Source organism: Loxodonta africana, chromosome 1 (genome assembly GCF_030014295.1).
Source record: "Loxodonta africana isolate mLoxAfr1 chromosome 1, mLoxAfr1.hap2, whole genome shotgun sequence".
Classification (NCBI taxonomy): Eukaryota; Metazoa; Chordata; class Mammalia; order Proboscidea; family Elephantidae; genus Loxodonta; species Loxodonta africana.
This window is the reverse complement of record NC_087342.1, coordinates 102,237,667-102,251,629: the sequence shown is the minus strand read 5'-3', so window position 1 is coordinate 102,251,629 and position 13,963 is coordinate 102,237,667. Positions and strand designations below refer to the sequence as shown.

The 13,963-nt window shown below is 46.0% G+C and overlaps 1 protein-coding gene across 1 annotated transcript in view; it reads right to left on the bottom strand.

Annotated features, from left to right (window-relative positions):
- DAAM2 (dishevelled associated activator of morphogenesis 2) overlaps positions 1-13,659 on the bottom strand; it is a 55,516-nt gene extending 41,857 nt beyond the window's left edge. Inside the window, exons 1-6 of the mRNA XM_064285546.1 lie at positions 13,270-13,659; positions 8,573-8,662; positions 6,596-6,670; positions 5,995-6,089; positions 2,537-2,870; positions 1,159-1,269 (exon numbers count right to left, since the gene is read on the bottom strand). Coding sequence (XP_064141616.1) covers positions 1,159-1,269; positions 2,537-2,870; positions 5,995-6,089; positions 6,596-6,670; positions 8,573-8,662; positions 13,270-13,437 — 873 coding nt within the window. The 5' untranslated portion in view covers positions 13,438-13,659. The remainder of the gene's footprint in view (positions 1-1,158; positions 1,270-2,536; positions 2,871-5,994; positions 6,090-6,595; positions 6,671-8,572; positions 8,663-13,269) is intronic.
- Positions 13,660-13,963: the final 304 nt, after the last annotated feature.

Below are 13,963 nucleotides of genomic sequence, written 5' to 3'. Positions count from 1 at the left end.
ACTTTCTGAACCTTCTAATGCCCTCTGGTGGCACCCTGGTGGCACAGTGGTTAAGAGCTCAGCTGCTAACGAAAAGGTCGGCAGTTTGAATCCACCAGGCAGTTCTTGGAAACCCTGTGGAGCAGTTTTATTCTCCTACAGGGTCACTATGAGTCAGAATTGACTTGAAGGCAACTGTTTTTTTTAATGCCCTCTGGTCAGAGCTGTCATTATTACCCAATTACAACGATGCTTCAAATCACCTGGTTTTGTCTACATGCGCTACAAGCACGCACAGTTGTTTTCATTGCTGCCAGTGCTTTATAGTCCCCGATTTTATCAGATTTACTGGTGTTTTAGCTACAATATTATGGTGGTTAGCATTTGTGAACCTCTATCAATAACTTTTTGAGAATGAAGTAGTGGTTAAAGAAAAGAAGGAGTGATACACGGAAATTATAATTTATGAGTAACATTAGTACAAAAAACATTACTAAGGATTCTGCATGGTCTGGTACAGGAGGAGGTCGAGTGGGGAGGTGACACCATGAGTTACTGCACTAAGTGACACCAACACTGTCATTCAGACTCCAAAAGAAGGGACGCCAGAAGCCATACCTCCTGCAGGACTAGAAGCCAGTCCGAGAGCAGGCTAACAGAGCTCTAGAAAGAAGGGCCAACACTTGTCCTCCTCCTATAAATGACCCCCCACCACCTGAGCCAACATCAGCAGCCAAGTTCAGTGGTTGTCTATGTTCTTTGCCCATGACATACATGATGCATGATGTTGCCTATGTAGGAAACTCGCCATGAGTGCTCCCAGGTTTAGACAAAAACCCAAAAGAATTCTGTATTGAAGCAAAGCCAGAATTAGTTTTTGCCACAACTTTTGAGAGCCACAGATAAGTTAGGCTGTGGGATATATACAGTCCAGGTCTGGTTGGTGCTGTGTTGCCCTCCGTAACAATAGGGTTCATGACATGCTCTTCTCTCTTGGTCCCGAGTGAAGGCGGCATGAGGTTATAAAGATAATCTAACGATGGTGATGATAGTGGCAGCCACACCAGCCAAATGCCTTGACCCCTTCCCACTACCGCTTCCCCAGGAACCATGCACGCCTCTACCTGCCCCAGACCCAGGAAGTCAGTGAACAGCAAAGGCCAGGAGAAGGTGCCTCACCTCTCCAGCTCCAGCATTGAGGACAGCGTTGATAAAGGACATGATAGCTGTTTTCAGATTCACTTCATCCCGGTATCGGCCCAAACTTCGGTCTAGCTCGTTCAGCAGCGTCTGGAGGGAAAGGCAGGACAGACAAGGAGAGGACAGCTCAGAATACTACAAGTCCAGCCTCTAAGGCTTTGCTCCTGCCATTCCAACTACCTAAGATGCCCCACCCATTCTCTCTACCTATCATGTCTACCTAGCTTCTCTCAGACCACCCCTAAAACTCAAATTGCCAGGAAGAGTTCTTTGCCTTTCCACACTTCAGTCTCAGTACCGACTAACTTCTTCATCACTCATCTTTTGAGGGCTTGGTTTATATTGCTGGGCAGTGCCGAAGTGCTGCTTATAACTGTGCTTCAGTTGTCTACAAAAAAAATAAATAAATAAACAAACCTGTTGCCGTCGAGTCAATTCCGACTCAAAACAACCCTATAGGACGGAGTAGAACTGTCCCATCGAGTTTCCAAGGAACACCTGGTGGATTTGAACTGCCAACCTTTTGGTTAGCATCTGTAGCACTTAACCATTATGCCACCAGGGTTTCCTCAGTTGTTTACAGCTCTTATGTATTCCTTACCCATCCCCTTGATAGTATGGACACTGCCTTTTATCTCTTTTGTGTCTTCTGCAAAGGCCAGGGGCCACTTTCTGCACAGAGCAGGTGCTCAATATTGTCAGATGACAGAATGAACAAATAGCATATGCTAGAGGAGAAACCATAGAATTTGGAATGAGAGCTCACGTCTATGGAGCACTTGCTGTGTGCCAGGCACTGTGCTAAAAAAGAAAAAAATTAAAGACACTCCATATTTATTGTCTGACTCATTGGTACTTCTCTAGGGCAGGTCAGGGAGAAGAAAAGAGAACGGCATGGCCTGGGCTCCCAGAATTGGTCCCAGTGTTCCCAGTGGACACTGGCTCAGCAAAGGGTGTCACCTGGACCCCGGCAATTGCATGCTAGTCAACAATTCTTGACTGACGCCCTATAATGAGCAGGTGCTGGGCTCAGAGGTGTAAAAGCCACAAAATAAAGCAGGTTAATATTCCAACCTCTTGGGAAGGCCCAGGACCTAGTGAAGGGGACACGTCCATTTTCCCAGCCTAACTCTTAAAGAGGGCTCTAACTCTTAAGGCCCCTCGTGTCTTTTTATGTAAACTCTCTGGGTCCCAGTACTCTGCCTGTTACCTGCCAGGAGCTCCCATGCAGCCCACATTACCTTCCCCCTTTCCCCCAAGTCTCTGCCACAGAAAATCCTCTGTCTGTCACCCCCAGAATATGACACCCCTGCCTGCCCCACCTGGCTGGCACCCCGCCCTCCATCAGGCCCCTTACCTGGAAGCGCGTCCGCTCGGCCGCATACACCTGATAGTGCAGCATGGCCTGCAGTACCTTCTTGTGGCCTCCAGGCACCAGGCACACGGCACCCAGGATCTCCAGAACCGCCACCTTGGTCTTGCTGTTCTCCGTGCGCAGGCTCTGTGCAATGGTGCTGATGGCCTCAGGCTGTGCCAGCACATGAGCCCGGCCCTGGGAGTTGTTCATCAGTGCCTTGATGCAGCCAATGAGCGAGGTGTGGATGCGACTCTCACAGGTGGCGTGGTCCATGCTCCGGAGGAAATTCAGCAGACAGGTCAAGCCTTCCAGCTCGATGAAGCGGGTCACAAACCTACCCCAGCAAGAAAAATGATGTCTTGCATTTGCATACTATTCTGAATACACTTTGCAAACAAACAAACCCATTGCCATCAAGTCTATTCCAACTCATAATGACCCTACAGGACAGAATGGAACTGCGCCATATGGTTTCCAGAGAGTGCCTGGTGAATTCAAACTGCCAACCTTTTGGTTAGCAGCCGTAGCTCTGAACCACTACACCACCAGGGTTTCTGTTTTGCAGATAGTTACCCCCATTATCTGTGTACCACCATGCACCCTGTTGTACCTATAGTAGCCTCTAGGTTCATTTATAAAGTTTACCTAAAGCACAAAATCCATCCTCTCACCCTCGCAGACTAGCATCTTATTTGCATTTTAAATGTCTTGCATTTGAATATCATTGACTTGCATAACTATGATGGTGTGTATGTGAAGAAGATTATCATAATTATTATGGCTGTTAAACCTAAATCCACCTCAAAGAATTCTGAAGACTCATCTCCACCAAGGATAGGAATTAAGAGAATTACAGTCAGATAACAAGAAGGACTTCCAGACAGTGAGCCCACTGGAGTCACTGAGTCAAGGGACAAAGACCGGTAAGCTACTTTTCAAGGGATCCTTAAGGGAACAGCAGAGAGTTCTTGAATGTCAGCAGAAAACATTAAAAACCACTGGTTGGGTGGGTTCTTAACCTGGAGTCTGTGCCCCCCTAAAGGGACTCAATTCAGGGGTCCATGAACTTGGACGTGAAAAGAAAATCACATTTTTATTTTTGCTAACCTCTCACTGAAACTTAGCATTTCCTTCAGTGATAAATGGAGGCAATAAACGATAGTGGTGTTAGCAGAACCTGTGACGATCACCAAAAGAAATCACAGCTATTTTCATAACAAATTATGGTTGTTGCAGGTATCTCAAAATATCATTTATACTTATCAGTACTTCAAGATTATGGCGGTTATCAGACCCACCGCTAGCTCTTGCTGTTGAAGCATAAAGAAGCACATTTAGTGCTATCTCACAAATTTGTAATATTTTAAATAACTTACTAGGTTTATTTTTAAATCCTATCTATTTTACTTTATTACTTAAAAGCATTACTCTGATAAAGTGGTCCATATTTTTCACCCAGGTGCCAAAAACATCTCTCTCTCTCTCACACACACACACACACACACACAAAGGTTTAGAACCCTTGATTTAGTAGAATAATTAATGACCCAGAGAAATAGTCATAAATAAATGAGGAAACCACTAAACATAATAAATACACAAAGTGTATTTGTGTGTGTTTCCATACTTTAGCATACAAATGTGCCTAGGAAAATAGAAGGATAAACTTTCAAACTGTTGTTAATACTAGGTTTTCTGTTTTTGTTTTTACTTTCTTCTATTACATGATTTTTTGTAGCCCACAAAAGTTTCACAATAACTGCATGTAAAATTTATAATCAGAATGTTATTAAGGGAAAGAAAAACAAATTGAGGTGGGAGATGAACCTGGCAACCTTCAGAGTGAGTGAGCGTATGTGAGTGTGTTGTGTGTGAGTGTGTGTGTGTGAGTGTGTGTGTGTGTGTGTAGATGAATGGCCTGGTCAGAGGACACTGTGCAAATATGTCAGTGATTCAGCCCGGTGAGCTGTCCACTCTTTGCATGTCAAGGGGCTGGAGGAATTAGAAAGTCAGAGGTTGTGACACCAACCCTTGGTCTCTTATTCCTGACCTCCTCACCCTTTCCTACATCCTCTTCCCATACCAGACCTGCACCCCTACTAGAGAAGAAAAGGGGAGTTAGGATCTTCCTATACTCCTTGAGGCTCTGTTTCCAGGCTCCTAGGGCAGAGGGTTCAGCTCAGGCGACACACACACACACTCACACATGCAGAGGACAAGCCAGTGGATTGCTGGTAAATGTCTAAAAACTGGGTCTCTTAGGGAAGAAAGGGTGGGGGGGAGACAATCGCCACATTTCGTGGTATAAATACTCCCATAGAGCCAATTTCAAGCTACCAATGTGACATCACTGAGCATGTAGGTCAGGAGACATGCAGGATAGTACCCCATTAAAAAAAACAAAACAAACCAAACCTATTGCTGTCGAGTCAATGTCAACTCATAACGATCCTACAGGACAGAGCAGAACTGCCCCGTAGGGTTTCCAAGGAGTGGGTACTGGTGGATTCGAACTGCTGAACTTTTGGTTAGCAGCCGAGCTCTTACCTACTGCACCACCAGGGCTCCAGTACACCATTATGTATATCGTATTTCCACCAGGCAGATACAATGGATGCGAATAAACTCAAGAAGCATATAGGTCACGGTAAAATGCAGCAAAATAATTAGGGAGTGATAAGGTTTGAGTATTTATTACCTTTGTTTTTGATATACCTTATTGAATTGTAAGTTTACATAATTTAGTTTTTAACCATAGCTATGTTTTACAACTGGTTTGCAAAATTCCTGAGAATTTAACAGTCAGCTCTCACAAGATGGTAAGAGCCAGTTGCAGCACACCACTGAGCAGACCCAAACCCAAGAACCCTTGCCTCCTGCACTGTGTGGTCTGAGAAGGAGAGAGGTTCTGGGGTTCTTTTATGGTCTTTAGGACACTCATCATTCCCTTTTCCTTTCCTCAGGGAAAACTGCATTGCTCCCACTCTGGATGGAGAAAGGACATCCATAGACACCGCATCTCCCCCTAGTGGTGGGAGTATTTCTCAACCTACACCCACCTCCTTCCTGGCTGGGGCGCTCACCCTGCCCCGCATTCTCAGGAAGCTCCTTCTTGGACACCTTCTCCATTTGGTCACTCTCCTGTTCTAGCCTCCCCAAAAAACAAGCACCTGCCCTCAATTTCTCTTTAGGTACTCTTTGGATCTAAGGTTTATTCAGTTTTCACATGTAAATCTCCCCTCCTCCCCAATGTGCTCAGCCCCAGCAACCCCAAGGCAGAGAGGATGAAAGGACCTGGGAAGTAAAGTCATGTAAGTGACCTTAAGTGAATGCTGGGAGTGAAGCTGAACCAGGAGAGAAGCAGAGAACTGTGTGAAGCCATAGGAAGTTGAAGTGGGGGGAACTGACTGGGTGAAGGGATGTGGAAGGAAATGAGGGAAGGTGAACCAGAGTGACACCTCATGGGCTGCGTTCGAAGAGCTGTCTTCAGGTCTTCCACGACTTGGTTCCTCATCTCGGTCTCCTCCTCATCAAATGCGTACAGACTCTGCATCTGTGGAGCGAGAGAATAAGAGAGTACAAAGGTCATCCTGGGTTGCCTGTCTCCTAACACCCTGCACCCCCACCCCAGGTATGACCCAGAGGCCACCCTCCCTTCAGGAAGGGTGAGGCCTCAGGGAATGGTTTGCTAAAACAAAGTGATCCAGTGAGAAGAGACTTTGATACTCTAAGAAGACCTTGGTTCTGATCCTGGACCTCAGTTTTCTCATCTCTAAAATGGGGAGAATTATGGGCCCAGCCCATTTCCCAAGCATGTGTGACATCTAAGTGGGTTCAGAAATGTTTAAATGTTTGGGCAATCTAAAGTCACACAGAGTGGGGAGGGTTTATGCTAAGATCCTGGGTATAATCAGAACGCTGCTGAGCCCCAGTGAGTGGGGCATCAGGCACAGGGAAAGGTAGGGTGACACATCTCGAGGGTCTCTGCCCTCCTCAGCCTTTCAGTGCCGGGATGGGGTAGGCAGGGTGACGTCGGGCAGGGGGAGAGGGACTGCTCACCGCTGCCATGGAGTTGATACGGTCGATATAATAGTCAGGCCAGCTGGTTGCCAGCTTGTTGGGGTCCTCCTGCTCCTGGAATGAGAAGAGGGATGGTATGGACCAACAGGCAAGACGAGGCCCGTGGCCTGAGGTCCTGAGCTTCATGTGGTGTCAGCAGAGGGATTCATTTCCCAGCCCAGCCCAGATGGGCGACTTTCGGGAAGTTACAAAATCTTCATTTCCTCCTTGGGATAATGAACATTTAATCTCATGACGACAAAATGACATGGGCAAAAACTATGCAGGTAGACACACTTTCATTGAACAATGTGAACAAGAAAAAAGAAAAAAAATCTTTCCCTTTTCCTATGCTACCTTTGTTCTGATTATGCTAATAAAACATAATTTTATGTCTGTTCGATCTCATAAAAATGTGTGCTTAAATTTTTTATATGTTTTTTCTAGCTTGTTTTCTTTTAATGTCATTCTTATTGTATTTTACAGAAGTCTTGGTCTGTGACAGTTTGGAAATTTGAAACCTCAGTCTCTCACATAGTTTGAGAAGCACTGATATAAAGCATTCGGTGTAATGCCAAACACAGAGTAGGTGCTCAGTAAATAGTAAATTAACAAAAAGGAAAGAGTAACTCCCAAGGCCCCAGGTTTGGAAACTCAGGAGTCCTCACAGGCCTGTGGTTTAATAATCAAACTTTCCTGAGCGAGGGGTAAATGCAGTGTCTAGATCAGAGAACCATTTGCTCAGCTCTCAGGCCCCAAGAGAAAGACCCAACTTTCCCCCAGATATGAGCAAGAATGACAAGAAGTTAATAAACATTAATGTTGATTGAAAATCTAGCCCTTTCCTCCAGCCAAATAAATATGCTTCTGGGCATTACCCAGGCCCTGTTTGTTCCTGTCCCTGGGCTCTGGTCACTTTGAATGCTCCTTCTCATCTTCCTTTTGTCAATCTCCTGCCTCCAAATCTATGTGTTCACCTACCTCCTCCAGGAACCTCTCCAAAGAAGCACCTCTCTGCCAGCTAGCTGCCCTGGCCCTTGCCCTGCCTCCCTCAGCCATGTCCACTTGGCTTTCACTCTTTTGTTTCATAAAATCCTTGTTTTGGTCTTCGTGACTTCATGTGGACATATGTGTTAAAATCTCCATGACTCAAGGTCAAGAATTCTGTCTTCTACCTTGTTTTAGGGGTGGGGAGAGGAATCTCACCACCAAAAACAACTGCATGAGTGAGCAAACACATACTCTCCTGCACTGGGTGGCTCATCACTCCTCCACTCCATATGCATTTAATGAGCACCTGCTAAACGCCAATCACTGTATTGAGTCTTGAATGCAGGTCTCTGACTTGGACAGAACAGTCTAATACCAGAGGCAGAGTGCTAAACGCTCTACGGTAGAACTCAGTAGTCAACCGTGGAAACCGGGGGAAGCGGCATCTAACACAGGCTTGGGAGGTAGCGGAGGGGGGCTGGTTGATCTAAGCCCCCTGGTGTGGGTTATTAAAGATTAATAGACATCGTTGAAGGTAAGACAGGTGTGTGTACGGGGCGGGGTGGAGGGTGTTACAGAAAGAGGAAGTATCATACAAGAAGGTAGAGGGGCTTAAAATTTGGTGGGGAAATTATACACAATTTGGTTGGGAAAGTAGTGAGAGATGCTCTTATATCTTAATAAACCATATACTTTAGCTGTACAAGAGGTCAGCTTAAGGGAATTCCAAAATAAATCAATTTGGAAAGCAGGGAGTCATGAGACATGATTAATTACACCTGGAATTTATTTTCTTTCCCCTTACTCTTTCCCTCTTTTTCTCTCTCCCTCCCTCTCTCTTTCCATCTCTCTCTGATTTATTCATTGCTGTTTCTCCATTGCTGGCCCATAATAGTGTCCATTGAATGAACAAGTGAGTATGGAGGCAAGAACTGCCCCAGGGCTGTGGGGCCTGAGGTGGCAGTGGAAGGGGCTCAGAGCTGGCACCTTCTTCTTGCTGCAGTAGATCTGCCATTTCTTCTCAGGAGGCAGTGCAAACACAGCCTCCCGGTTTTTGTCGGTGAGATCCAACTCATCCTGCAAAGACAACAAGAACAAAACAATGTCAGAGACATTGAGATTAGAATGTTCAGTCCTATGGGAAATTACAGTCCTCCAAAATCCAGCCCTCAGCCTTATATCTTCCTCCCAAAGAGCACAAAAGGTATGACAGGGCAATTCCTTTTCTTACTAGAAGCACAGTTTCAATTTCTTCACCGCAGTCCAAGCCTGTGCTTCTTCTGCTCATGCTTTCCTTACTTCCTGTCCACAGCCCCCTGTCTCTCCAAATCCACCCTCCTCCTTCTCCAGGCCACTGTGCCTTGCCATCTACTGCACTGCTTCACTAGCCCTTAATCCTCCTGACCATTATTTCTTGTCTTCTCTCCCTTGTCCTGCCTTCTCTTGTCCACCCACCAAGTCAAGGCCTGAGAAAGAAAGTACAGTATTCAGTCTACAGACTGAGTCCTGCCTCACTCTCAGCAATTCTCTGGCTTCCCCAGTGTCTGTGTGGATTCCAGCACGGGCCAGGGAGAGCTGGTGAGGCCCAGGAGCTTAGCAGAGTAGGAAGGGAATGCCACATCAAAGGAGGCATCAATCTGCTTCCCAGGAAGGCAGGCCTGTTGAAGGCAGCCCTCGCCTCCTGCACAACCAAGACAAGGCTGTACACAGCCAGAACCACAGGGCTCAGCCCTCCACCAGGCTGGCCCACACTTTCCAAGGAGAAGAACTGGAAGTTTCATCAAGTTTAGGGTAACTCTCTAGGTAATTTGGGATGATTTTATAGAATTGGCTGTGCCAGATGGCCCTTAAAAAGCTCTCTTCTTGAAGCTTCCTTCTCCCGTGGTTCATGAGCAATGCTCTGGCTCATTAAAGAAACAGCTATGGGCCATAAAGAACAGAATGTGTTTTCGGCTCAATTATAATGGGCTCTTTTCTTATCGAAAGCAAAACTCGAATTAGGACAACAATGCATAAGATTACTAATCTTTGGATTTGCCAAAGTAATAAACAATGAAAGCAATGTCTAAGAAGTGTAAGTACCTAACTAGATAAGTATATTAAATGTCAATATCTATACTCGTTTTCCTATACTTTTTATTGAAGAGAAAGCATTTAACACTTTCCTTCACCTAGATCAGAAATGTCCAATAGAAACACAATGCAAGCCTCAAATATTTTTTAAATTTTCTTGTCACATTAAAAAAGCAAAAAAAAAATAAGTGAAATTAATTTTAATAATACATTTTCTTTAGCCTAATCAGAAATATTACTATTTCACCATGTAATCGGTGTGAAAAATTATCAATGTCATATCTTATATATATATTTTTTCACACTAAGTTTTCAAAATCGGATGTATATTTCACACTGACTTCGTCTCAATTCAAACGAATCACATTTCAAGTGCTTAGTAGCCCCATGTGGCCAGTGGCTGCCATATTGGACAGCACAGACATAGATTATATGAAATAACGCCCATCAGCTTCCCTGCCCTTGGAATTAAAGACTCCTGCAGCTTTAACGCCAAAAGTTCTTCCCTGTAACCATTCTCTACATATCCCAGGGATATTCATAGTCAAAATCCCCAGAGCCGTGCTTGAGATTTCTGCGTGTTTCCTCAAAATCAGGAAGGGGAGGAAAACTAGAGCTCTGTACACCATACATTTCCCAGCATAAACCCTGTACCTCTTCTACCTCTGTGCATTTGCTTACACAATTAGTTCTACGGGGACTGCCCTCCCTGACCAGCCACCCTAAGCACCCTAGTCTAATTTCCATGCGGAAAGTCAGCCCCCTGCAAGCCTTCTATAGACCAAGTCAGAACAATCTCCCCCTTCTTAAACCCCAGAGAAAGTATAAAAAAAAAAAAAATAGTCAGCCTTATATTCTGGATATTTATGGGCTTGTCTCTTCTCACTAGTGGTCTCTCATCACTAAATCTGTGCACAGATCTCAGTAGTATATCAATGGACATAACTTTGCCCGGCCCAGGCAGCATTTGACTCTGCTGATCACTCCATATTGAATCCTTCTGCCCAGTGTCTTTGACAACCACACTCTTCAGGAGCGTCTCTCCAAGTTCCTTCTGGGGCGGAAGCCCCTCAAGGCACCATCCCGGTTCCTCTTCTCTCCTCCCTTGCTGTTTCTCTCTAAGTGAAGCCTTCTCACTACTGGCAAAAAAAACCCCAAAAACCAAGCCCATTGCTGTCGAGTCAACTCTGACTCATAGCGACCCTATAGGACAGAGTAGAAATGCCCCAAAGGGCTTCCAAGTAGCGCCTGGTGGATTTGAACTGCCGACCTTTTGGTTAGCAGGTGCAGCACTTAACCACTACACCACCAGGCTTTCCCACAATTGGCAAGGACTTAGTTGTTACCCCAAACGCTCTCAAACTTGTGCCTCCCTCCCACCTGTTTCCTGAGCTCCAGACCCTCAGACCCAACTGCCTTCTGTCCTTCCCTACTTTGATGTCCGTTAGGTACCTCAAACTCTTATGCAATGTTACTATGTGTCAGGTACTTTTCTAAGTGTTTAATGTTTATTCATTTATTTGAAATTTACCACAACCCATTTTACAGATGAGAAAACTGTGGCACAGAGAGATCGTATAAATTAAACTCATCATCCCAGCCCCCAAACCTGAGTCTCCTTCAGTTGGCCCTACCCTGTATGAGGCCCCACCATCCACCTAGTTTCTCAAGTCGGAAACCTGGTTCTTCCTTGATTCCTACTCATTCACCAGTCCTGCCAAGTCCTCTTATCTTTTCTCCTAGCTAAGTGTTGAATCTATTTGCGGCTCTCTGCCCTCACTGCTAACATCCTGGAGCTACCATTCTCCCTAACTTGGATTGCTACAATAGCCTCCTAATAGTCTAACCAGAACCCTTCTTCAGCAAAGTATCCCTACTGGTCCTTTAGAAAAGCAGTTTGGGTCACCTTGAACCCCTGCTTAAAGCCTTCAGCGGCTTCCCTTAGCCCTGAGGATTTAATCCCAAATCCTTAGTTATTCTGGTCTTCATTGTGTCCCCCAAGAGGACCTAGCTCTTTTCTGACTTGAGACTCTCACATGTGCTGTTTCTTCTGCAGGGAACCTTCTGGCATTGTTCCGTACCCACATTCATCCATCTAACCATCATTCTGCCTTCAGATCTCAGTAGAAATATCACTGCTTTAGGGAGACCACCTCATTACTGTTCAAAACCAGTCTTCTCTGCTAGGCTTCATGTCCTGTAAGAAGCGGGAATCACTGCTCATCACAAAATCCCTAGGGTGCTCCTAGGGCCCAGCTCACAGCAGCCCCTCAAGAAATATTTTTCATTTATTTCATACACGATGCTAATCTCCGTGCAGGTAAGACTTATTTGATTCATCTCTGCTTTTGCCAAAGTGCATTGCAAACACTCTTGCCCACTGAAGATGCTCAATAAATGTATGTTGAATAAAAGGGCCAAAGAAAGCAACACCTCTTGTCATGTCTTTCTTTCAAAATTCTCACACTCTATTCAAGAAAATGTCCCTGACTAACACCAGTCAGGCTTCAAATGTTATTCTACACTATTGAAGGCTTCGTTTCTTCTCCTATGCTGAGGCGAGGTATAAGTCAAGGCAACAATGAGTTTTTCTGAACCTGACGTTATGAGGAAAGTTGGACAACTTTTTCATTTAACCTGCATGGTCTCATCTTATGGTTCTGCTATTTGAAGGGCTGGGTTGCCTCAATCAGACATATCCATTACCAAATACAAGTACGAAACCACATTCCAAACCACACGGCACTGCTTCTCTACTGCCTGCCCTCCATGACGATGAATGCCCAAGAGCTAATCATAGATGAAGCTGTAGATGATCATATCCCAGTGTTCATGCCCACGTCCTGGGTACAGATTCTGCATTCCTGGCCTAGGACCTTCACTGGTACTCAGTTTTGTCTCTAATATCAAACCTCCAGAGAGGAATTGTGCTTTTTCCCCTGTTCTGTCTCTTTCTGGTCAGAGTATAAAGTTTCGCACACAGGGCGCTCTCACAAGGTAGCAATGCACTGGTCTGGACGGGCATCACAGCATCAGGAAGAGTTGGTACTAGTATGAGCCACAGAGCTTCCATGTGACCCTGGCCAGACACAGGATATAATCATCCTGGACCCAAACCAGGCCCCACGCATGCTACAGGCATCTCTGCCTGTTGACAGGTGCCACAGTGTCTGCCTTTAGAATTGCACTCTGTCCCTCTGCCTGTCTCTGAGATAAGGTGATCCCGGGGAAATTCCAGACTGCAGAAGAGAGAAAGGTGTTAAGTGGTCTGATGTTCTTGGAGGTTCCTCACTGTCTTTTTCCACAAAAACCCTGGATCTGCCCCATTTTATCTTGGCTTAAATGCTGTACCATGAGGTCTAGCATCCATTGGAGATAGGAGATTGATTCATTGTTTCCAGGATACACTTGGAAGGAATGGCTTCCACTCCTCTGAGTGACTCTGTTTCCCCCACACAGCTGAGGTTTCATGGGGATCCCACTTCAGCCAGAAGCAGAGTTTTGAAAGGTGGAAGTCCCAGCACATGGGCTCCTCCCCTCTGTCCTGCTTTGCCTGCTCCATCCACCCTCCTCCCCGTTGTCAACACCCTCCTTCCAGCCCCCTCACTGACCACCAGCTCCGCAAATCGGACGTTAAGCTCCTCTGGGTTTGGAATGGGGCTGGAGAATTCCATGTACTGCAGAGGGTGGTTGTCCCGGAGGTTGATCTCGGGGAGGTCATTGCCCCCGAAGCAGCACAGGAAGCCCAGGCCATGGCGGCTCCTCTTGCGGGGGGCCATGGTCTCTGCAGGCTGGGGGTCAGCAGGCAGCTGCCCTAGGTCCTCATCGTGATCTGGGCAGAACAGAGAGCACAGAGTAGTCAGCCACAGTAATCTTCATAACCTCTTCATCCCACAGACTGGCAGGAGCTCTCAACACAATACCCAAGGCCCCCTTCCTTCTCCAAAAGGTTCTCTTGGTTCCCACCAGCTCCTTTGCCTGGAGGCATTTACATTTCTTCCCACATCACCCTCCCAGTGTTTCTTGCCACATTTTCAGATTCTCCCTCCATGCCCCCAGAAAAGAGAGGAGGGCTATAGTCACAGAATGTGACTTCCGGGCAGCCAGAGCTAGGGCTAATCTTACCCTCCCCATGATTGTACAGATGGGAATCCTATTCCCTGTCCTTGTCCTCTGGTAGCTCAGTTTTCAGCAGGTTTCACTTATTTGATCATTTCAGGATATGGGGATGACTGATTTAAGGGCAGCATCTAATAGGGAGGGGCGGGTTCAAGCACACTGACAGAGGAGACCCAGGGGTAATTA